The following is a 26,493-nucleotide window of genomic DNA, read 5'->3' on the forward strand; positions in this document are numbered from 1 at the left end:
GGGTTTTTTTTAATCAGTAAATGCCAAAAAAAATCTTCCATCCTCAGTAGGTGGAGTGGGTAAGTCTGTTGGTGCATCCACTGGGAGCACAGGACACCATGAGGGAGCAGGTGAGATCACAGAGGGATGCTGCATGCATTGTCACAGTCAACAGTGCAGCCACTTTAATCACTTCATTATCTTGCACAGTAACATGTTCCCTATACAATGCATGAAGAAAATTGCACTACTATGAGGGAAAGCAGGCTGATAACATTGAAGAGATAACATTCTAGGAGCTTTGTCAGTATGGCGAGGCAGCTAAAAGGCACTTTCTGCAGTGCAGCATTTATAGCAGTGATTCTTCTCCCAAACTTATCTCCAAGAGAGGTGGAGAAAGTTACCTCACTTTATAACCTGGAGCTACCTCCCTCCAAGAGGTTAGTAGTCAAACCACTAGCCATGGGAGGAGACCCAGGCTGAAGATCATGTCCTCTCTGAGGGATGGAGACAACCTTTCCTGAGGGCTCTCACCTCGGAAGAGAGATTGGGGTTCTGGGCTCTGCCCCAATTAATATTTAAGTGTTTCTTATTAAGCATTAATTAAAATAGGGACTAGAACTAGTTCCCTATTCCCATCTGAACGGGCTAGCCTTTAGGCTATAGTCATTCTTAGGAGCTTGCTCATTCTGGCTTTCCCTGACCCACAAAACATTCACTACCCCCCAACAAAGTGGAACAGCTTTATCTGAAGGAATGAAGAGCCTGCCAACTGACTGCTAGGCTACTTTCTTCATAGGGTAAATTGGATTCATAATCCCTCAGGAAGAAAAGAAAACAGAACCTCTAATTTTGCCACAATCACAGAACCAGAGAAGGAGGATATTACAGGATGATGAAGTCTGCTAGGGAAACATATGCTTGAAGGATCTCAGCAGCACCTGCAGCACTGCTCAAAATCCAGCAACTCTGCAGCAGCATACTTCAAGCCAGAGGTATTCCTGAATGCCTTTGGAAACAGAACTTTACATGGGCAGAAAATTTTACAGGTCAAAACTCAGGTACCTAATTAATGTAGGAGCTTCCAGGAGTACCTCCAAAGGTAGCAGGATGTCAGCTTTGGACCTAATTATATCCTACATTAAATAGGAATTGCTATGTACCCTGATCCTATTACAGTCTAATCCTAGAGCAACAAAACAAGAATCTGAAGCCATTGTAGGTATTAGTAACTAGATATGTGTTCACATTTACAGTTTCTAGGCTTTACTCTGAATTGCCAAAAGTGAGAAAAAAATCTGACTCTTCAGACTGAGAAATAATAATTTCTAAATAAGAACTAGCCAATCAGGACATACAGTATAGAAATATTAGCTTTAGCTACTATATATTTTAGATAAAAGTCAGCTTGAACACAATGCCTGTAATTTTTTTTCCTTTCTCATGTATTTTCAGAATGCAGATGTAGCCACTTAGCTATTGATTTCAAGGGCAGCAGGGCTGCACAACTTCATTCTAGATGTCTTTTCATCTGGTTTCAATACATAATGCTTCGCCAGTTTGTATTTTTCTTCCCACCCACCTTCCCATTGCCCTCGTTCCTGCTTTTGCCCTCCAGAAACCCAGGTGTGTGCCGTTGCCATGTCCTATTAACACTGCTATCATATAAAACTCCCTGTTCATCTGTTATCTCCTGCAGGTACCCAGGTGTTGATTTCTTTCTGCAATCCCAGCAGCTGCTGCAATGACATTTAGTAGCATAGGCTATGAGTTTTAACCCTTTGTTTCTTGAATTTCTTTTATGATTCCTCCTGATTTTAACTAGCCTTGGTAAGAAAGAGCCGATCCATACCAACCAGCCCCTTCATATGCAATTGTGTTCATCTACCCACCTCACACAACTCCAAATCCCTGTCTCACAAAACGAAACCTCTCCCATCATCTCCATTTCCACATCATTCATTTCAATTTTCTACAGTTTCAACCTGCTTCCCCCCTTCATGCTTTCCCCTCCAGATGAGTCAAATGCCCAGCTCCAAAGCATTCAGCCTCCTCACGAAGGAAGGGTATGATCTCATCACAAGAACTTTTCGCTCCAGCTTCTAAGCTAGGTTGTTTGTGCTTGTATAACCACCTCTCTGTTACCAGCTTCTCAAGGCAATGATTTCATCTTCTTAATCCACCTGCAATGTTCTTATGGTTACCATCAGGGAAGGATTTTTAGCAGCATAAATGGAAGAACGAGTCCCTCATCTCCCCACTCTAAGTGAACACTGTGTTTTCAAACAGGGAAAAGCAAGCACCAGAGGATCAGAAAATTAAAATAAGATTGTATTTTTCAAATATATTTTTAAAGAGTATTTATTTAACATTAATAATAAAGGCAGGTAAGTTATGAGCTAGCAACTATTCTGGCTTCTTCACATAGAGAGGTCATCTAGCATAAACTGTGTGGCATACAACATAGAGACTTTGTAAATTTAGTCTGTGACCACTAAAAATATTTCCTTCTGGCCTCCATTTCAGAATCTGTGTATTTTTTTGATTTAGATTTCATCAGTCTGAAGTATCTCCAAATAAACTTCCATATCCCCTAAATTCTTGGTAAGGGACTGGAATGAAAAGGGCTACCTACTTTCCAAAGTGTATATTTCATTTTAGTTAGGTGATAGTTACTAACGTTCCTATCAAAAACATTAGGGATTTTTATTACATCAATAATAATGCTGATGGTGTTTTACTCGTTGGATCATTTTAACATGAATCTAGAAAGATGTTTGTGTACAGAGATTCCTGGTTCATCCTCCACCATCAGGGTTAAGTAAATGCTCACATTCTTCAAAAACACACCTCTTTCTAGTGCTGAGCCTTGGAATCAGTTTATTTGCTTTACCACACCGAGACACCTAATTTTCAGAGACCTGAGCCTGATGTATCCCATTTATAACAAGGGTGGTCCAGGTCAAGCTGCCCTGCAGGCATCAGCTGTGACTATATGGCAGATACTTGCAAAAAATGCATGAATTATTAAGCTCTGAGGCTATGGAATTCCCAAGATTCCTAAAAGCCAGCAGCATTCATGCGAGTGCATTTTGATGGCTCACAAAACGCTCATACACATTCACATCACTATGAATTTCTGTGCAAATTCAGAAAGAGAGCTCCCACAGCAGACTAGAGAATAGAGAAGCACCCACTGTGTTATTTAAGGATGTTGTACCCATGATAGGGAGTCACTTTTTGGAAACCTAGCTGTCAGTCTTCAGTATAATCAATGCTATTTCTGGAACCGCAGAGCAGTTTTTCTAATCTTCTATATTAAGTCTGAATGTGAAAGGATGTGAATTCTCTTGGAGAGGAGTTGAGGAGAGGGGAAGAGCGGGCAGGGAGGGGAAGAGACAGGATACAGCCAGGTAGCTTAGATCCAGAGTCTGACTTTACATCACTTACTACAGTTGCTCACATAAAGACTTTTTCCTTCCATTTTTCTATCTAGAGTTTCAAATATACTGCTTGAAGGGTCAAATCACTTTCTCGCTGTCGCAATCTACCTGTGGCAGATTCTAATGACTGGTTTTTTTCCCTCCAAAATGTACTAGACATTTTTATTTTATATTTTTCTGCTTCAGTGGTTGTCAAGATCTGGAGTAAGTCCCCAGAATTCTCAGAACCAAGCAGACAAAGTTCATAAACACAGCAGAAGGGCATCTTATTTCTGAAAGCATTTGGACATCGTAGCCTTAGAATTTATGTGTTTTGACCAAGGTATACTGAGATGTGCTTCTTTGAGCACAAGGGCAAATATCAGTGTAATTCAGTGTGACAAGATCCCTAAGAGCCAGAGGTAGGCATCAATCATCCTCTATGTTTTCTTATATTCAAGTAATTAATCATAATAGTGTGTGGTGTGAGCCTGTTAGTAAACTGACTGAACTAACCTCACTTATGTTTAAATACATTGACTGCAGTGCCTCAAAGAGAAAGAGTTCAACATAAGTCAAGGACTTTATACTCAGGGTCCAATATAATTTTAATGATCAGCATAAGTTTATTGGACTTATTTTGATTCAAGTAAATTATGTGCTTGCACTTCGATTAATTACTAGGGCTTGTTTCCATCTAGCATTAGAACAGGAAATAATTGCCGCTGGTATCATACTAGGGGTTACTATAATCTCCAAAGAAATTAAGACAACCAATATTCTGTGGAGGACAGGTACTGAAACTACTTTCTGAATAACCTACAGATCAATAATCATCACAGAAAATGGAAGGAAGATTTGCATTTAAAGGAATCCCAAGGGGACCCTAGAGAAAGGAATTGAGTACGACAACAAATGTGTATTTTTTCTAACTTCATTGCTCATTTGTAACTGAATCCCAAGTCACCAGGACCTGCAACCTTCAACCAGATGGTTAGACCAGAGTGTCAGAAGCTGGTTGCCTGCTACTAAGAAGATTTATGATGTGATTTTAGGATGAGTATTTGGAACTTATTTTTACTTCTTACTGAAACCTCATTAGTATGCACAAGGCCAATGCAACCACTACATGCAAATGTTCAGTGGGAGTAAAGGACTTGGTCCCAGGGAAACCTTGTCCCAGGGGTTTCTGCAGATGAAAAGGATGCCATTCCACTCAGCTATAGAAAATACAATGATCTTTGTTAGTTTTTAATTCACATGAAAGAATCACTTTCTGGAATCATTTTCATTACTTAGAGCCGTGCCACCCATCATACTCCAAGAAAATTCAGCCCCTTGCTGCCTGCACACCCCGAGTTACCTCTTTCAAGTCTTGGACAATTGCAGTGAGTCTCTCATTCTCTGCCTGAACATTGGTGACAACTGCCCTGCTCTGCTTCAGCTCATTCTGCATCTCCAAAATCTTCCCCAGGTAATAAGCTTCTTTTGATGCAGACTCCTGGAGGAGAGTTTCTTCACGAGTTTCACCATCTTCAGCCACTTTGCGGTGAATCGAGAAGGACTGTCCAAATGCCTGCAAGAGGAAAACAGAACACGGTATAAAACTACTGAAGCCCTAGGAAACTTACCAAGCATAACAAGCAGCTGTAGAGCCAGCAGGGATGAAACAGATCTGTGAGTCCCAAACTCTGACCTAATAAATACTGCTTTAGTGACTTCAGCGCAGCTGAGGGCCACCATCTCATTTAGCTGAATTGAAGCATCTTGAAGCTGTTCTCATTTGCCGTATGGATTTATGGCCCCTGTCCAGGCAACCTCCACTGAGATCAAGATGGTGCTCTGCTAACTGGTCATTAATTAGTGCCAGTGTTTAACACTCCTGCATGAGGCCAGCTGATAATTGTCAATTCCTTTCTTCTCTAGCTCTGCAAAACAAATGTGTGATTTGTTTTGTTCTAAAGAGCATAAATAGCTGTCAAATCTTTCTAAATTGCTTTCTATTTTCAGCATTGTTTTATAATAGGAGCTGACTTCACAGTATAGAAAAAGAGCTTCCTACAACTTGAAATAAAGGTAAAAGAGCAGAGTATCAAGCAGTAGCCATCTATACCACTGGTAAGCTAAACAGTTTGACAACCTCTTCATTTCATTTGTGCTCAGTGTTTTCTGTTTCTGCTGAAAAAAACCACAATTTTAATATCCAAGAAGTTTCTAAATATATAGGTCATTTTCAGTAATTCTCTTCTTATTACTGGCTTAGAGTGAGCAGTTGAATCATAGAATCAATAAGGTTGGAAGAGACCTCAAAGATCATCAAGTCCAACCTGTCACCCCAGACCTCATGACTACTAAACCATGGCATAAGGCAGTATTTCTCAGTGACAATTTCTGATCTTATTTTGGTCAGCTCTGAAGCAACCTGGAAGACAGGAAAGTACAAGGCACAATAATAGATGTGATGGAGATGTCATTTAGCTATGAAAGACAGAGGGGAAAAAATTGCAATAATATAATTACCTAGAAAATAACGTAGTGACAATAAATAATATAGAAATTAACTTTAAATTAGTAACAACATAATATACAGAGTAAAATAAGCACAAACTCTTTTTTGATTGCATTACCTTTAAAAACAGACATTTGGTTGAAAATAACATGGCCTAATTCTAGGAAAAAAATCCTAAAGAAGGTCTCTAACATTAAGAATATTTAGCCTAACCTAGGCAACAGCTCTCATACATCTTACTCTGAAGAGATTGTGTTTGAAAGACCATAGAGTTTTTCTTCCCAATAGAGAAGAGAAAGATATAAACCAATGTATGTTCTTTCAGTGGGAAATTCTCCCCAAAAGCCTAATTTCTACCCAGTTCTATGAAACCACAAAGCAGAGTATACATTTGTACCCACTGCAAGCAGTGACCTCCTTTGCCTTCCCATCAAAAAGAACTACTTGCCAAACGAAATCCATTGTTTTACTGCTCCTATTTATAGCCTTCCAGAAACCGTTCTAAGCTTCGCTGGCACTAGAACTGAAGAAGCCCCTTAGAAACTTCAAAGGAAAACCCTGTTCAAAAACTTTTTAGCTTTTAAGTCTACTCCACTTAGAGAAACCTGTGAACTCAGCATTAAAAGATTCTAAAAATATTCAATAATGTATTAACCTAGCTGTCTTCTCAGAAGACTCCAAGATACAGAAATAGCAAGCATCAGCAACTTGCCGAGCAGGATTTTCCAAATAGCAAGAAATTCAGTTTCATGAAACTGTTAAGCACTGATTCAGTCACTCTATCTGTGAAACCAAGAAGACTGTCACAGGAACACTACTAATAAATTATATCTTACTCTACACTCTTCTATTCAATGGCTCACTGTTCTTAATTTAGACTGACCAATCTAACAAAGACCCTACAAGACAAATGTAAATGCCACCTATCCAGGGGAAAAATCAAAACATAGTGGAACAGCAGGTAGCACAGGGCTGCAGAGGCTCATGAAGCAATGGGAGCTGGAGCCCTTTCTACCAAGGAATTATACTTAAAGCACTGTGGGTAAATATCAGTAGACAATGATGATTGCCTTCTAGGGGCATACTGTGTTTTCCTCACATGCACTTTGGAAGCACGTTTTTAGCATGGCCAAGAGTATAGATTTTGGGGAGAATGCATAACATAACAGAAAATTGCTGGGTACTTAACATTCCCTCACAGCTTTGCCCACAGAAAACTCCAGAGAAAATAATATTTTTTTCCTATGCAACCAAATTTGAACATTACTGTATGCTATGCTGTTCAATTTTTTTCTTTAACTGCTATCAATAGGTGACAAGTCAGGGGAAGGAAAGAAAGGAAGCATTGCCCTCTTTTCCACAGCAAAGAAAACTATGCAGCTCTATGCAGAAGAGGAATATGAGGTGTCTTTTGGTCAAAAAGCAAGCAGAGAGTCCTGCTTCTGTGTTTAAATTTTCCAGACATACCCACTTCAGGCCTTCCATAAGATCCCTTTCAAATAAGTCATATGTCAATATTTTTTAGCTGGTACCCAGACAGATTTGATCCATTTTGATTTTATATGTTTACTTATTTAGATAAACATACAACCTTGAAATGATATATTTTAAATAACTGTGCTCAGTGGCATGCTGAAGCCATCCCAACAGCAGGAGAGGTTAGTTACCTGACAAACTTTTCAGATCGACTAACTTTACAGCAGGCACAATAGTTGTGTTCCAACAGGGACTGGCTTCCAGGCCTGGGCGTGATGATATGCGTCACACCACTGCTTCATACAAACAGGCCCTTTCAGTCTTCACAATTACCTCCTGAATATATTGGACAATGGATGGATGGTCTGGTCCATAGTTCATAAAAAGATGTAGAGTTGTGGTGCTGAAGGATATGGTTTAGCATGGTTTAGCATCAGACTCTGTAAGAGTTAGACAATTGTTGGACTCCGTGATCTCAACCAAAATAATTCTCTGAACAGTTTTTGGTAATGTCTAATGCATACAGGCACTGGGTGGGGGGGGTGTTTGTAAAAGCAACCCAGCCTTGGATTGCAGTGAGGCCATATCTATGCAGAAACAACCTATGGTAAGTTGTGGAACTAGCTCAGCACTGAATTGTCCCCAACACAGACTAAACAGGGCTGCGGTGCATCATTCAAAGATTCACAACCCGAGCTGTGCCTTGAAACTCCTTAACAAATTATATGCTCCGAGTCTCAATCCAAATCATTATTCATTTGCCTGAGAAAGTGAGATTAAGAGAATTTGCAAGACTTTAGTGTCAGCTTCAGCCAACAACCTTGTGGAGCCAGACAGTATAATCCACTCAGAGTCTTGCCCACAGTCACATCAAGGGATAAAAACATTGATTGGGAATTGGGAGTTGCCTCTCCAGTGCCACATTCAAGTCACCATCACTGGAAGTGTTTAGGAAGAGAATGGATGAGGCGCTTAGTGCCATGGTTTAGTTGATTAGATGGTGTTGGGTGATAGGTTGGACTCAATTATCTCAAAGGTCTTTTCCAACCTGGTTTATTCTGTATTCTATTCTATTCTGCCTGTATGGAGATCATTCCTTCTTGGTCAGGATACCAACCAAGGTTACATTTCTGGGTTTGAGAGCCATTAGCTGGAGGGATAAGTGAATATTTAGCATGCCTTAAATTTGTAACTGTAGTGATCAACTAGCACACCTATGATACTGAGAGCACTTTTTAGGTTGTTACAGTGTACTCTTTCTTTCAAGTTGAAATAGTGCTTTCCTCCATTGTATCTGTGAAAACCTCCCATAGTGGCATATTATATCCATGAGTAAAGTTCAAATAAAGCATTTGCTTGAACCTCGAAGCCTAGTCTATTTACATCACACAGTTAAGAGTTAAAAGGTCCCAACAAGATGGAAATTTATACTAATGAAAGACAGCACTGGCAGAGGTATGTACTGGATCATTTGGCACAGAGGCATTTATATGTGAGAACTGGATGAAACTGGAGCTGGTATCAGGTATGGAAGGAAGAAGCTGCAGATGAAGCTCACCTCTCTCAAGACTTTGCTTGAAAGGATGCCCTAGACTAAGTTAGGAGATACATCTTGATACATCATGAGAGCCAAGTACCAGATGCCATTAAATGTTGTATATATATTCTGAGACCTGAGAATTCTGTAAAAGCATCATGTATTCTTAGGGGTTTATTAGCATTTGAATTTTGACAGTGTTAAAATAATGGTCAACATTTGTTTGAGTGCACAATAAAGGATGGCAACAGTGGGCACATCCAGGAAGAGGACAGTCTGATCATGGAGAGAGGCATCAATTTTGAAGACACGGCCATTTCCCATTGAACTCTAAATAACCCCAGATGGAAATTCCAGTGTCAGAAGCAAACTAGCGTGAAAGAAGTAACACAATGACTAAAAGAGGCAGAGATCTGTGAAAGAGCAATAGAAAAATAACTGTTCCAAACAACATACCTAAGCCAGGGAAGGCTAATGGAAGTGAGTAGCATGAAACAATGTCTGTCAAACAAAAATTGTATTTAACACTAGGAAAAAAAAATAAAGGAAAAATAAAGCTAGATGTCTAACTTCAGTGCAGAAAGCAACACATATGCAAAAGACCAGCTTATAACATAAGTCAGTAATGAAGGATGCTATATCTGAGTTTCAATTTTATTTTTATTACCCACCTCCTGGGGCAGGAATTCCAAAGTGCTTGCATAGAATCTCACCCTTCTAGATTAATAAGCAACAAAACATGACCTGACTGCCATCAGGATAAGCAAGCAGCCTACTTTTATGGCTTTGACACTTAATGCAGTTTTTCTGATGCATAATGTAACAGCATTGAACTTGTTCAAATGATTACCTATTTCAGCTGCTAACTTGATGCAAAGCAGAATGTATTATGTATTAGCTACCTCCACTTTCCTAACACAAAAGAAGGGGGAAAAACAGTTTGGTATTGTCTAAGAAGATAGCACATTTCCAAAGCACATGTCAGTACAGAACCATGGATGGATATCTTTGCTAGAGATGCCTAGCTGGGGTTAGTCTCAGCAACAGGCCCTATTTTATTGCACAATTGAATATTCCCTTGGTCACTTGCAATTCTGAGTCCCTTTTCCTGGTAAAATATTTTTTTCTTTTAAGCTTACTAGATTTCTTTGTTTTCCTCCCCTCTATTCTTCACAATGTATTAACCAAAGTTCAGGGTTCTCTGACATTTTTCTGCTAAGGAACAGACAGTGGCAGACATGGGTCTAGGAGGAAACCTTCTCTAGGCAAGGCTGAGTAGCAGATTGGGTGGCTGAGCAGGCTCTAGCCCTTCCTTCAAAACCAGCTGTTGACAAACTGTCTCCTTCTTGTTAGATGTGAGGTGACTCTATTTAGACACATTCTTTCCTTAACTTACCTCCAGTATTTTACACTCTGCTCATGTGAACACTCCTGAAATCAACCTGCATGTAGCAGTTTCTTTGCTAGTAAATTCAAGTCCCTTTCATGCTTACTCAGAGTCTCTTTCCGTGAGCTTTCCTACAGGCATATGTTCAGTGCTCAATTTTGATCACTTAGCTGTTTGTCGTTCCCTCTCCCTCACACATAGATTGTCCAGAGCCTTGGGCAAAGACCATGTTTCATTTGTGAAAAAAAAGCACAGGAGGCAGCAAAACCTGAGCTGTTTAGTCAAAACCTGAGCTGTGTTTCTTGGCAGTGTTGCAGCACAGCAGCAAACACTACCTTCACAGAAATGACTGATGAACTCCATTTGTACTGTATCTGTTTTCTTAAAAAGTGGGAAAGCTTTGTGCCTCTAAAATTTAAACACTATTTAGACTAAACCTTCATGCAATTGACATAACCTCCTGATGTCCTTTCAAGACAGCTGAGAGAGGTCAATAGGTTTCCTTTTGGAATTCAAGTGATTGAAGTCTTCCATAGCCATATTGCAATTCAACCCTGAAGTGACTGAAGTCGTCAATAAGCATATTGCAATCAAAACACAGACAGATGCATGCTTAGTGATGACAGAAGGAAAAAATTAATAGGTATTTTGTGGATAGTGCATGTGAGATGGACAGCCCATGCAGAGAAGCAGATTGAAAATTCAAAACCAGATTGAGAACACAGCCTGAATCAGCATGGGCCCACAGGCAGGAAAACTTGACCATGAACATTTGGGTTGAGAGGCTACCTGAAAACATCTTGTTCTTTTACAGCTACAGAAGCTTTCCATTTGTCTGATTCATCCTGAGTTCAAGAAAACAGGATTTTGAACTCTCCTGCAGAGAAGGAGAAGACATATATACGCTCGATCCCGTTACTAATTTGCCTTTTAGCAGAGAACAGCAATCAGGTTTCCTAGACTTACTAGTGCCCCCATCAAAAGGAATATGAGATTACCAACCAAAATTCAGCTGTGCCTAAGCAGTGGTCATTACATAGTTTCCAGACTCAAGATGATCAGTTTTATGCTCTGTGCCCCACAACATGAACAAGACTTTTGTGTGCTTGCACTTTTTTTAACGCAACACCATGCCTCTTCACATGCCTGTCTTGGAGGAAATTGAAAAAAAACCCAAACACAATGTTTTATACTGTGTTTCAATCAAGCTGACAAGCCATGGTTTCCTTGATTGTTCTCATATGATTGGTCTGAAAAGGACTGTTTGGATACAGCTACTCATGATCTGAGATAGCATATACTGCAGTTATGAGCACAGTAGAGGTAACTATGATAAATCCATAAATGTTAACTGAAGAAGCTATTTTATTACCTCCTGAAGGCAAAAAGCATTTAGCTTTATTTCCAAATACCATCTTACTTAGTCAACACAATTCAATAATAATGCAAATGCTGGTGCAACAGTAAAGTCAGGCAAATTGATATCTGCATGAGAGATTTAACATGCAAAAGAAAAGAATTGCAAACCAATATGCTGGAGGTTTTATCTATGCCAGAAATACTGAGATCAGAAATAGAAAACATAAGCAACAGTGAAACTGTTTATAGATGCAGAGCAGTAGGACAAATGTCAACAATTCATAGCCTTTTCCCCAAGGAAGATTTGAATAGAAGTGTGCACAACGTGGACGTCTTCTATTTGTTTTCAGTAGATCCCTACAGTGTCTACAGGCTTGTTGAAATTCATATATCAGATGCTAATCAACAAGCTTTCAGAAAGTACAGAGGGAAATGAGCATTTATATTCCACTCAGCTACAGACAGGGCCCTGCTTCTGCAGTGCCAGTACACATTGTGCTGATTTCAATCAATATGCCATGGTGCAAGGCCTTAGGCAACCATGCCACTTTCTTATAAATAAGGAATTGAAATATTGCTAATTGTGACAGTCAGGAAATATTTATGGGCAAGGAGAAGAAAGCACTACTATGAAAATGACCATTTCATTCTCATCTTCATTGTTCATCAGCAATCCAGTAAAAGGGGGAGTGAAGAAGAATTTCCATTTAATTGCCTTTAACAGCAGTCTAGATGAGGTTTTTTTAATTCCCTGTCCTGAGCATCCCCTCCAGGCACACAACACAGAAGAAAGGGAAAGCTTGTAACAAAGAGCACCACTTAGCTACAACACAACTAATTAGCTTCCTCTGTTCAAAATTAATATGGCAAATAATTAAATTATTTCTATAAACAAAATAATTCACACAATTAACGAAACACGAGATGGCTTAAAAATTTTCACTGATGTCTATATTGGTGCTTATATGAGTTCACATTATTAGCAGGCCAATCTCCAGCTATTACAAAATTCCAAGTAAAAGCATTATCAGAAAAAACATGGGAGATTAAAAAAAACCCTGAATATTGTTGACAATCAAATGTGGCTGAAGTCTGAGATGGAGCATCACTTCCGTGAGTCTCTATTACCTTTGCAGTAAATAGTAAAACCCCATCTTTAACTGAAACTTGACTTCCCCCCTGTTTTACTAACTGTGAAATGGCTGAGATAAATGCAATTCCTTCTCCTGTACTTGCTTGAATAAAGCTGCAAAGGATGTTTGTCAAAATCCAATCCTTTAAGAGCTGTAAGCCTGCTGGGACATTCTAGTTATTTCACATTAGCTCTCTGTATGTAAACTCACATTCCATAGTGAGACCACACTCACAGCAAATTTTAGGAGTGGTCTCAGCAAAGTCATGTTATTGAACAACAAAAACAACCTATGAAGTCTATCAACACCAGTCTATGTTGCTGGTATTACTTTTGCTATAGTTTTCTGTTGGAGAGAAGTTTCGGTGGTACTGTTGAATGGGGAAAGATTATTTCAGCTTCAAAGGCACAATAAAGGGGAGGAAGGAAGGACTCCACAAATGAGCACTAAGAGTGGCATATAAGGAAGTCAAGGCTGCATGCCCTGAATGTGTCTTCTAGAAGGGGAAATAAGGAGTAGGATGTCATGGGCTGAAGTAAATCTGCTGCTGATATTCAATACCACACTTCCATCATGCCAGCTTCAAAATGCAAGTGCTGGCTAGAGCAAAGTATCATGGGGCTTGAAGTTCAAATTGCAACACAAGATGTCCTGTTCAAGTTGCTACTTCTGGCTTCCGAGTTTAGGATGTTGGTCTTTTCCACTGGGCTGGCTGCTGTGTGCTTGGGTCAGGGGGACCATTTTGTTGCTGGCTTCTGCTGCTGCTTCTGCATTTTGCTGCATTTTGCTGCAAATAGGCTAAGGTAATTGTACATTGTCTCACATCCAGTAAAACTCTATCTCTACTTGCAGGCTTTTTTTGGGTTACTTTCCTTCCTAACAACGTGGGGGGAGAGCAGTTTGTGTGAGTAGGCTGGACAGTATCTTCAAAACCAGTCTGAACATGAAGACAACCAAAAGCAAAACCATTGTGGTTTTAACTGTATTTAATTTATATTCCTATTCTCTGTATTTCCTTCTGCAAATAGTCAGCAGAGCAATTCTGACTACTCCATAGGTGATTAATAAGAGCAGACTCTCTTCTTGTGACCACACGTGACATACTTTATGTCAGCATATGGCAACCAGAGTCAGGCTTAGCACAAGTAGCTTGGATAATGAAGAGCAAGAAAATAGCTACATGTTCTAGTTCCCACTGCTAGAGTATTTAACTCTTGGAGTCAGAACACACATTAGCCTTTAGAAAAATAGCTACTGAAGCAAAGGTTTAAAAGGAGAAAACAATTCAGAGATTCCTGCTACTTCAGGCATTTATAAAGCCTCCTAAAAATGAAGCTAAGGTTGGAAAAATCTCTGAATAAGAGTGTACCCTTCAGAACAAGAGGGCAAAATGACAGACCTCTCATTGATTTTCAAAGGAAGGTTTAATGAGAGTACTACTAGTCATGCATTTACCATGGGGAACTTTATTCCTCCATTAGCACTGATTAGGGCAGCGCACACACCTGTTTCACACAATGCTCTTGCAGCTGTTCCTTACTGCAAGTGCTGGATAATCTCATGCCTCTAGATCGAGTGAGATTTTATGGCATATGGTGGTAGTGATAATCATGTTACAGCAACAACAGCTTGGCTACTTAATACCACAAAAAAAAAAAAAAAAAGAGAGAGAGAGAGAGAAAACACCAAAATAAGACTAAAAGAATGGAACTGACAAAAATTGTCCCCACTGTAATCTCAGGGAGCTTTAATTCCTTTTGTACAGGGTAAGAGGAAAAAACGAAACAACCCAACCCAACCCAAAAGCAAACAAACCAAATGAGGACAGGGAGTTGTCTGACATGAGGCTGTGTGAGCAGGTAGGTGGCCTGGCACTTCTCCAAGTACTACTGCATTCACACCAAATGTGTCTGTCCAAAGCCAACCTGACAATGAATCAAACAAGGCAGACTAGTCCCTGTGCTATGCATTTCTATACCTACTTAATCTTAGTGCAGCAGGTCTCCAGACTGATCAAGCTCCCATGTGTCACACCAACACAGGCAAAAGGCAAACAGTCCAACCAAGGTTTAGCTTTGCAAGTGGGAAACCTGCAATCTAAGCTATTTGTCCAGGCATATATCTCCCAGTGCTTTTGCCTCAGGACTCCGCTGTCCCTAGCACTACTTTCCTTTCACTGCACGAACACAGAGGAAGGTGGCTGCAGTAAGAGTGGGATTTGAAAGTTCCATGCAAACCAGCAAGACCAGGAATCAGCAGGCAATATCCACAGTTGCAAGCTGTGTTTATAGGATGGGCTTATCTTGCCTCAGCCAAAACCTTAAGTAGTTCTCTGTCTTGTACTCTCACATAGTGTTACTATGCCGCCTGATGATGACGACTCCCATTTGTGAAATAAGTTGTCTCCCAGCAAGCAATCTCCAAAGGATAACAAGTTTAAGAGGATAACATGCTTTTTCTTTGTCAGCAGCTCTGTCTCAGGGTGACCTGTCTTCCAGACTGTAAAATAATTAGTGAAGCATATGCAAATCAAGCAGCCGTGACTTACCTGATTCTACTGAGAAAGTAACCAGAGCTTTCACTGGCCTGACTCACAGAAGAGCCCAGATTTTACCCCAGGGCATTTATTTCTAGGAAATATACTGTATTCTGATTCCTGATTCAGTATAATTTGCTCAAGTGGAAATTGCAAGCAAACTGCAAACAGTTTTAACAACTCACTTTTGAAAATCAGCAAAACCTGTCAATCTCAGCTCTTTCAGAGGGACTCTTCTTTTCAAACAGGCTTTCAAGCTACTTTGCCAGCATCATCAGATTTTACCTTTTGGAGTCTTCCTTCTCACAACAGCAGTTTTTGAGGAATGGAAAGTCTTCTTTCCTCCCTTGACACCCATCTGAGGGAGCAAGGCCCATGCTCCTGCAGAGCAGAGGATCAGCAACACAGACAGAACACCACTGTCAGCAGCCAGCAAGGGAGTGCTTAGCTGGTAAGCTAAATCTACCCTAGCACCAGATGCTGGAGTTTTCCCTTTTCCAGAAAGGAAGCTTTCACACATCTCTGAACCCAATACTTAGCAAATTGTGAAGGAATGTGTTGCAATATGAGTCAGGTAGCCACTTGCACAGTTGCAACATCACAATGCAAATATCAAAGCCTTCAATAAAGGGTTTCCTGCTCTTCTAAAGAGATTTTAAACAGAAGTAGTAAGATTAGTATGAATGAAGTACACAGGAAAATAGAGACATGCTCACATGCACACCATAAGAAACAGCACAACAGAGGCTAAAAGGAAAGTTAGAAGTTACTTCCTACAGAGTGATTCCACATAAAAAGAAAAGGACGAACAGATCTGACCTGCAGATAGGGTGTCAAGATAATGAAGAGCAAGACTACAGCCATAAAATATCCAGGTGAAGAAAGTGAGAACTTTGAAACTCAGGATTCTTCCAGAAGGATTAAAAGAACCACGAAGCACAAAATCAAGCCCACCATCCACTCTTAACACATACAGTCAAAAGACAGTTTGTCTTCACCAGCCAATAAGAATTCAAGACACATGATGAGTACCTGATGCCCCCTGTCACTCAGATGATCCCAACATGACTACCTGTGCACACATACATGTCTTGGTTCATGAAAGTATGTGTGTATGAGAATGTGAGTAAATGAAGTTATAAGAGAACGAGCGTGGGTATGTAGAAGTCGAACATCTTCAAGATCCTCTAAGATGACTGTCACCTACTCCTCCAATAAGGTCTCCAGAAGGACTAACAGTTTGCCTCACTTTGGAGATGCCTTTTAAAAAAAAGCATTAAAGTATCTACCTCTTCAACATTAAAGAATCATTACAAGACCTCTTCATGCTACCTGAACTACATAGGCTTCACTGGGAAAATGAGTCTGACACAGCTGGTGTTTTGCCTAAAGGTGTATACCACAATTCATAGGTTTCTATTCATCCTTCGTGCTGCAAGGCTGTGGTACAAGGAGCCAGTGACCCTTGCTTCTTTCTCACATATGTAGGTGCACTCTGGGCATATTTGATGATTTATATTTGATGAAAAATATACTATCACAACATGACATCTGATGGAGATGAAGCTACCTATAATGATGCTCATTTCCCATTATTTGATTAACGAAGATCCTTTGGAGAGCATCTGACAAACCTATGTTGGTAAGACAATGCACTTAATAGAACTATTTTAACATCAGAAGGGGATAGCTCTCTACAACTACCACTTTGAAGTTTGGTTTTGGGTTTTTTTCAGTTTTGCTATTTGGTTTCAGGTGGATTGTTTTTAAGCCTGCATAGAATAGAATAGAATAGAATAGAATAGAATAGAATAGAATAGAATAGAATAGAATAAGACCAGGTTGGAAAAGACCTGCAATATTCAAATGTTTAAAATATTTGCCTTCTTGGAAATACAGTAAACAACTGAGCTCTGCTGTCATAGCAGTTTATTTATTAGAAGGCTAGTCCCAGTGGGTCAAAAGGTTGAATGTCTGAGCCACTGCAAGAATTACAGGAGGCAGGAAACTATTTCATTAGATCCCAAGATAATCATGTCTCATTGCTGACCCTGTTAATACAGCACAGAATACCAATGATATTAGAATGACAGAACACAGCAACCCTTGGTGAAAAAGAACAGGTACATTCAGGGAAAAAAAAACAGCAACTTTAGCTTTTTACTTCACAGAGGAAGACCTGGCATTTTGGTGAGGTCAGAGTAAGAAGACAGTGTATTTTCTGTAGACAAAGAACAATGCCATTTGTTGAAAGCCCTGCTGGGCCATGCTTTTCAGTGGGGGGAAAAAATATATTACAAAAATAAAAGTGATGAGAACAAACAAAGTAAAAGTAGACAGATTTCATCTTGTGATACCTGTGATACCATAATGAAATTTGCTACTTTTCAGACTGATACTATGTGCTCAACACAGAGCAAGATTTTATTATGTCCTGAACAATACAGATTAGACTAAATTTTTGCAACAATTATTAAAACTTAGATGATACTTCCGTGTAGCTTGTGCTGCTGGTAACATTTCCTAGATAAAAGAATTTAAATGGTGGCACAGATAAGGGCATCTCTAATGACCTTTTTTTCATTACAATGTCATTTATTAGTTTCCTTGTAGAGGGACCACCTGTGACCAACATCCTGATTTTAGAAACACTGACCTCTTGCTGTGAAAAACAGTATGTACCTGGAAACACATTATTCACTTGTTACAAGTGCAATTAAGTTATTTATTTCACCAATTAGGTAAATTTTGTGAAATAAATCCCATCTTCCCCTTCCAGTGACATCTCTCATTGAGGTTGTCTACACTAACCTTCACTCTGACGGATTGATGAATGGTCTATAGAATCATAGAATCAATAAGTTTGGAAGAGACCTCAAAGATCATCAAGTCCAACCTGTCACCACAGACTTCATAACTACTAAATCATGGCACCAAGTGCCACGTCCAGTCCCCTCTTGAACACCTCCAGGGATGATGACTCCACCACCTCCCTGGGCATCCCGTTCCAATGGCTAATAACTCTGTCTGTGAAGAGCTTTCTCCTCACCTCGGTAGACAAACTGATGAAAATAGGCACCTCTAAGAAGGGAAAAACCAAACATACCAACCAGACTAATCAACCAGTCTGGTGGCACATTTAGACTGCAAGAAACACTACTTCATAGCTCTTCCTTCAGAACTGGGTCCACAGAATTGTTCATGGTTTGTATCTATTATACACAGAAGTATACAAACTGGGCTTGTTCAGCCTTGAGAAAAGAAGGCTCAGGGAAGACCTTATCACCATATTCCAATATTTAAAGGGTGTCTACAGAAAAGATGGAGACCCAGCAGAAAAATGGGTAGCCACCTTTTTTTAAAGAGAGGACACGAGAATGAAATAGAAAAAGACAAAGAAAAAAAAATGGAGGACAGGCTGCCATTTATGTTATGCTGGAGGTAAAGAAGAATTAGATGGAGGCTGCTGAGCACATACTGGGTAATAAGCAAATACCGGCTTGTAATGGTTTAAAGCAAAACCATCAGGTTAACCTGCCTGTTTCCCCAGCACAGAAGTGAGGGAGAAGTAACACACAAAAACTTGGGGTTGAGATAATGAGATGAGTCTTTACTGGATAAATAAGGTATCATCAACAGGTTTCATAGAAAAGAGTTAACAAGTTCAGCAAAAAAAAAGAAACCAGGAAACTAAATTGTAAACTCAGGAAAACTTCCTGCGTAACCACACTCATTTCACATCACCTTTGTGTGTGCATCAGTCCACCTCCACACTCCTTGACTAAGTTAATTATTCATTAACTAATGAAATCTATTTTTCCTCTTAGATAGCTGGAACTTATAGATACCACTTCAATATGAATAAATAATAGCATACTGACAAGAAAATGGTAATCAGGAGGATGGTGGAAATAGATCAATATTCATTTTATACACTAAGTAGCATAGATACCACAGCAATCAAGACTTCAAAAATCATCATCACATTATTTTGATAGTATTTTTCAATACTGAAGGGAAGACAGTAGCCAGCATTTTCAAAGACTATCAAGTATCTATATTTATGCACCTCAAAGGCCTTTGAATCTTAAAAGGCAGGGGAGTCAGTGTTTTCTCAATAGCAAGTCCCCCTTGTAACCTAGTTTGAAATGAGGCACTCATAAGTAATTTATTACTGTTGTTATTTTGGAAGCTTCCTGGAAAGATTAATTCTAGTTTGTATTTCCCCTCAAAAGGGGGACATAAAGCCTTCTCTAAATTTAGGACATTTCATATTTTAAAATGCTATAGGCATTTCAGTTTGATAAAGGGAAGGAATCCAGATCCCTTCCCTACACTTGTCTTTGACAATCCAGGGCTGTGTAGGCATTTTCTTGTTTCTCAAAATGGGGAATACTATTGATCATATTTTGATTTTGTTGCTTAAGTTACCAAATTGGATTTGACAGTGCAACCACCTTCAACCCAGTTACTTTAGTTTTCTATGGAGCTTTTGTTAAGGACAGCTCCAAACCAAAAGTTTTTATTGTGTTTTTAAATAGAATGCTATAAGCATTTCTAATGGCAGTGGAAAGAAACTACAAATATTTATGCTTCATAAGAACAGTTACATGCTCTTTAGCATGAGATGACAAAAACCACAAGCCAGAAACTTAAATATTAACTCTTCCTCTCCAGATTTGTCAGAATGCTTCAGAAAATCCACATAAATATTTGAAATTATATAACAGAAAGGACAGAAATGCTACCACAATACTCTGTTGAAACAATTGTGGTCCAAGTAGGCCAAATCATAGAAGTAAAATTACACAGCAGATGATGCTGATGAAATTGCCTCTTGGTTTGTAACTATCCACATTTTTCATCCAATGTACTGCAGATATGCCGAAGGATGGGCTATCATCCAAAGGGACCTGGACAAGCTGGAGAGGTGGGCCCAGGTGAACCTCATGAGGTTCAGCAAGAGTAATTGCAATATCCTGAACCTGGGTCAGAACAATTCTCATTATCAGCACAGGCTGGGGGAGGAGGTGATAAAAAGCAGCCCTGCAGAAAAGGACTTGGGGGTTCTTATGGGCAAGAAGCTGGATGTGAGCAGATAGTGTGTGCTTACAGCCCAGAAGGTCAATCACATCTTGGGCTGCATCAAAAAAAAAACATAGCCAGAAGATCGAGAGAAGTTATTCTGCCACTTTACTCTGCTCTGGTGAGACCTCACCTGGAGCACTGCATCCAGCTCTGGAGCTCTCAATACAGGAAGAACACAGACCTGATGGAGCAGGTCCAGAGGAGGGCCACAAAAATGATTAGGGGGTTGGAACACTTCTGCTACTAAGACAGGCTGAGGGAGCTGGGGTTGTTCAGCCTGGAGAACAGAAGGTTCTGGGGAGACCTGATAGCAACCTCCAGTACCTGAAGGCAGCTACAAGAAGGATGGAGAGAGACTGTTTACAAAGGCCTGTAGTGATAGGATGGGGAGCAGTGGTTTTAAAAGTAGAGAGGAGGAAATTCACACTGGATGTTAGGAAAAAGTTCTTTACCATGAGGGTGGTGGGACACTGGAACAGGTTGCCCAGAGAGGTAGCTGAGGCTCCATCCCTGGAGATATTCAAGATGAGGCTTGACAGGACTCTGGGCAACCTGATCTATCTGAGGATGCTGCTGCTTACTGCGGAGAGGGTTGGACTAGATGAACTTCACTTCCAAACCAAACCATTCTATGATTCTAGATGTCAACTGTGATTATTATTCAAACCATAAAAGCTAGTACATTTCTGTACACAAAACTTATACTGGCAAATCCCTATTAGAGAGAGCAGTTTTGAGATAAACTAATTAGATTTTGAGCTGTTAAAACCCTGACTGTGAGTGATGGTCTGGCTGCTTGCCCTATTATTTCAGCTGAACCAGAAAGAAACCCTTATGTTAATAACAGTACACTACTAGAGGCATTTTAAGATAAGACACTACCTGTAATAAGGAGCATGCATTAGTGCAATGTGAATGTACTTCACAGTGGCCCTGAAAGATCAGCAGATGAGGGTGCACTAAAAGCCAGCACTGGCGACATTCAAGCCGTCGTTTGTTGTGAAGGACTGTGTTGAAATTACAGGGCCTCCCAAAAACTCTCACACAACTTGTATAAAAATATGTTCAAACACAACCAGTAAGTGGTGCAAAACCAAAAATCAAAACCAAATGTGAGTTGGAACAGGACAGAAAAATCCTGATGCTATTTCTGTCTGTGGTCCCACCTGCTTTTACACAACTATAATTCACAGGTAGGTCTTTAATGCAGAAAGCATATATGGAAGATCCACTCAGTTTCACTGAAATACAGTTTAACACATGTACAAGCTTAAGAGCTCCATGCAAGATTTTCTGCTATTGATATTTTAATGTGCATGTATATATATATACACACACACATTTTCAGTTAGTGGAGCCTCTATCACTGGCCTTTGGGCATTTTTCTGTACAATAACATGCAGACTGGTTTCCCACCTAGGTTCTCGAGGATTAGCTTGCTTTATTTTCAAGTAATTCAACTCAGAAAGAGACAAGTAGCAGCCATGATGAAAGCAGAACATGAAAAAAGCCCAACAAACCAAACAACAAGAACAAAAACCCCACCACAAGCCCAAAATATATTTTATACTTGAATATTATATCACATGCCTTCTCCCATATTTTCAGTAGTTAAAAAACTAGAGGCTAAAGCAACTCACTATTTTTCAAACTAGGTATTTCTAGTACAACATATATGCCAAAAGTCTGAACCCTTTAAAAAAAACAGAGTTCCAGGCATGCCAGCTATAGACTTCCCTCATTTTCTTCACTAGGATTATAGAAAAATTATTTCCTTTAAAAACAGGCTACTCATCTAAGCAGATAAATATTGACTGTTGGTTTCCATCTCTTTATAGCCAAGGATCAATAAAACTGGCCCAAATTCCTTCCCAGCTGTCTGTCCTGTTATTCCATGGTGATTTCATGCCTGCACAGTCTGTATTTTCATAGCATCAAACTGACAGCATCAAGTCCTGCGGAGTTTAGGGATTATTTTTTTCCACCATGTATACATCAGCATCATCCTAGGAAAACCAGGTTGTAGCTGCCTAATAGTTGGTTTATGACAATGGCAAGGAATACTTGTCAATACCTCTAAATACTGGTGTGTGTGTGTGTGTGTATATGTATGCATATGCAGAAAGTATAAAGAACAGGAATATTTACTGCGAAGAGAGGTTGCAAACACATTTAAGTAGTTAGTTCTTGCACTCTATTGAGCTGGGGGAGGAAGATGGGCATGGAAGACTGCTTAGAACTCTCCTCCCTGCTTGGATTTTGTCCAAGTTGACAGGTTGTGATACAAAGTAGCCTAATGAAATACTAAAGATTATTTTCCATGCATATTTTAAGGATGGATTGCTTTTAACCTCCTTTGGGGGGAAAAAAAAAATATCATACAGCTTATCTATAGAACAACCACATTTCAGAAGTTACACCCTGCACATTTCAGGCTAATTTTATAGCTGGTGGTGCTTACTTTTCTATTTGATTTGCTTCACTATTTTAGAGAATACATTTTTTCAATAAAGAAAAAAAAAAATCCACCTCAGCAAATTGTTTTCCCTCCCACTCACTCCCCTACGCAATTTATTCATTCAGCAGTCCTGGAAATTCAGCAGGGAATTACCAGCCTTCTGTTCAGTACCACAGACCAGCTCCAGGGGTACAAGAGAAAAAAAGAAAGAAAAAAAAATATGTGAAATCTGACTGAGTGCCCTTCCTGATAAATGGCAGGAAAGAAAATGAGACAGAAAGAAAATTATTTTATCTATTGATAAATGCTATAGAAAGAAGATGGCAAAGACAACCTGATACCTCAGTGAACGAGGTAGTTCAATAAAAAGGAGCTCTGCACAGCTTAAGAAATCAAACCAATTGTCCTGAATCAAACAGGCCATAAATAACTTGTTATATGCCTTTGTGTGGTTAGGCCTGCTGTAGGAAGGCAGGACACAGACATAATTCTGCTGGGGGAGGAAAGCCAGCCTGTGCTATCTGCCAGCCCTCAGCTTCCCAGCTGGTGCCATGACTGTGGATGAACTAAGGAGCCCAGCTGTTCAGGTCTGAAGCAAGAAAATAAATGTTTATAGGAAGAACAAGTCTCTGAATCAAAATCAGCTTAGTAATATACCTCCTCAGCTGGTTATAGGAGACCTGTGGTCCAAGGAAATTATTAACCCATGTCATTGAGATAAAGCTACAGCCACCAAAAGCACTCTTCTGATTCCAAGAATGTGCATGAAGTGTTACCCACAAAAAGGTGTCAATTAAGCCAAGCATTTGCTGTTCCTATACTATTTCTAGTATATGGTATGTAGTATCTAGTATATGGTCTAGTCTATTTGGTATGAATACATATATTCATATGAATATATATATTGGTATGAATATATATATGAATATATATATTATATATATTATATACATATGAATATATATAGGTATTAATATATATTCATATATTCATACCAATATATATTCATATGAATATATGTATTCATACCCAAAAGAATTAATTTCACAGTCATATAAACTTCATATAAGACAAGAAAATACAGCATCTGCTCATGTTTTAAATATCTCCATTGCTTACTCAAAACTATTTTTATTATTTCCTTGGAATAGGAGATTTAACCCACAGAGTTTGGACATTTCAGAGAATCAGTCTATGTAAGTAATTTCCTGCCTTTATCTTCTTCCAGATCCCTGTAAGAACTTAGCCATAAAGTAAATTTAAGTATACCAAGATCAAGTCTACATCTAGGTTAGTTACTCATTCACACCTTAAGAGAAATCACTCCAGAGCTGCTAAGCATCACTAGATCATACAATGTGAAAATCACTCACCCTCATTTAGACAGCTGGACTACACAAAACATTATTAAGCAATTTGTTGTTGTTTTGGAAGGTTTTTCTACTTTTTCTATGAATAATTGCTAAAATCAGGTGATACCATTTAAGTTGTGATTAATTCTTTCCAGTAGTACGAACTACCAGTGGGAGGAACATCACCCTAAAATAGTCTGACAACAAATAAAGAAAATACCCTCCCAGGAGATCACTTCCCACTAAAGATGTTCTTTTTCTACTATAGAAACAGCCACTCCCCTACACTGAACAAACATTCCATGCAGATAATTTTTTTCATGGATACAGAGACCTCATTTCAAAAGAAAGCTAGATGTGGCAGCTACTATACTCCCTTACCTAAACACATTGATCCCAGCCTTCAGGAAGAGCCAGACTCACCCCAGTGGCTTAGGCAGTATTACAGTATCACCAAGGTTGGAAGAGACCTCAAAGATCATCATGTCCAACCTGTTACCACAGACCTCATGACTACTAGACCATGGCACCAAGTGCCACGTCCAATCCCCTCTTGAACACCTCCAGGGATGGTGACTCCACCACCTCCCTGGGCAGCACATTCCAATGGCAAACGACTCTCTCAATGAAAAACTTTCTCCTCACCTCGAGCCTAAACTTCCCCTGGTGCAGCTTGAGACTGTGTCCTCTAATGCAAATACATTTCAGTAGGCCTAGCATTAGTCACAGACAAGGTCATACACACTTCCAGAAATCTTGACTAGGAACTATGCATACTTTGAATTTCCACAGTGAAACAGCTGATCAAGCCCCTACAAGCTAAAGATGTAAGAATAAGTATATACCCATTCACGTTGCTTCTTCAGGACACAGGTTGTCTGTGGGGTTTGGGGTTTGTTTCTTTTTTCTTTCTTTTTCTTCTTCATCTTTTTTTTTTTTAACTTGAGCATTCTTCCTTTTTCATCTTTTCTTTTTTTTCTTTTTTTTTTCCTCAAAATATAGGCAGTATTTCTGTCAAATGTGATTTTTATCTTAATCTGGATGAACATCAGCTACACTGAAGCATTTCGTTCTCAGGACTAAACTGGGTTTTAGACGTTTCAGTTCTAATGAGCTCAAATGGAAGCCTGAAACAGCTCAGCAGATGTTTTAAGATGCAAATGTGCTCTCCTAATTTATAAAATACACAGACTTGGTGGCCATATGAATTGGTGTGATTTTTCTCTTTATTCAGAATGCAAGATGAATATAAACACCAAAAAAAAAAAACCAGTTATCAAGCTCTCTGTACTGACACTTTCATTAATATCATCATCCTTTAAATGTAAGGGAGGTATTTCACCCTAAAAGAGGTAAAGAATAGGAAGCATGCTCATTTCAAGTCATATAGAAAAAAACCAGTGCAAAGGAGACTCAGCATTAGCAGAGGAAAAACAACAGCACTGCAAACTCTGATTTTCAAGGGTCAAAACAGCTAGATAGGTCTGGTTGGTTTTTAAAGTGGATTTTCAGTAAAGATGCAAGAGAGGTCTCAATCCAGGAAAGCACTTAAGCACATGATACCCTTGGCACATAAACAGGGCTCCAGGTTTCCATGGCACTAATAACAAAGAAGCTGTTTCATTGGATGAGGCGAGAAATCCTTATTTTCTTTCTTGCAGCTACCCAAGTAATCATTTCAGGCTGAATAAGGTGTAGGATATTTCCAGACAGATTCACTATTACCTGAAACAAAATGACCAGTTAGATCTACCTACCAGTATATTACCCTGAGTGCATTTCACAATCCTGAACTTGAAAATTTGCTATCAAATTTTCAGGGAAACCTTCATAAACTCTAAATATGCAATATATGTAATACAGTATCATGTATAAAGGACCCTTTTTAAGGTCACTAAACAAAAATGCAACACAATTCTGGGTATTATATTTAGCCTTCCCTCAGTAGTATTTTGGAAGGATTAGATTATTTAACTGCTTTCAAAACAATCAGTCTTCCAACTATCTATTTGGGACAGTAATGCACCTCAATGAATACCTCACCAAAGAAATGGGTTCTTGGTCAGTTTCCCCCAGTGAGGCTTAGTGTTCAGTTTGACACAGAAAGATTAAGGTGCACCTGCTTTTTAACAAAAGTCCATGCTACCAATGAAGTAGGAAAATAAATATCATTCAGTGGTGGGTTGACCTTCCAACTGGACAACCTTGCTCATTGAGATGGGAATCTGAAGGACAATTCTATCCCTGCTCCACAGAT

At 39.3% G+C, this 26,493-nt stretch overlaps 1 protein-coding gene across 5 annotated transcripts in view; it reads right to left on the minus strand.

Moving 5' to 3' along the window:
• Positions 1 to 26,493, minus strand: part of BICD1 (BICD cargo adaptor 1) — a 147,708-nt gene that overhangs the window by 69,089 nt on the left and 52,126 nt on the right. For all 5 annotated transcript variants that reach the window (XM_054168101.1, XM_054168100.1, XM_009899641.2 and 2 more), the window contains exon 2: positions 4,765 to 4,977. In XM_054168101.1, coding sequence (XP_054024076.1) covers positions 4,765 to 4,977 — 213 coding nt within the window. The remainder of the gene's footprint in view (positions 1 to 4,764; positions 4,978 to 26,493) is intronic.

This window comes from Dryobates pubescens, chromosome 15 (assembly GCF_014839835.1).
Source record: "Dryobates pubescens isolate bDryPub1 chromosome 15, bDryPub1.pri, whole genome shotgun sequence".
Classification (NCBI taxonomy): domain Eukaryota; kingdom Metazoa; phylum Chordata; class Aves; order Piciformes; family Picidae; genus Dryobates; species Dryobates pubescens.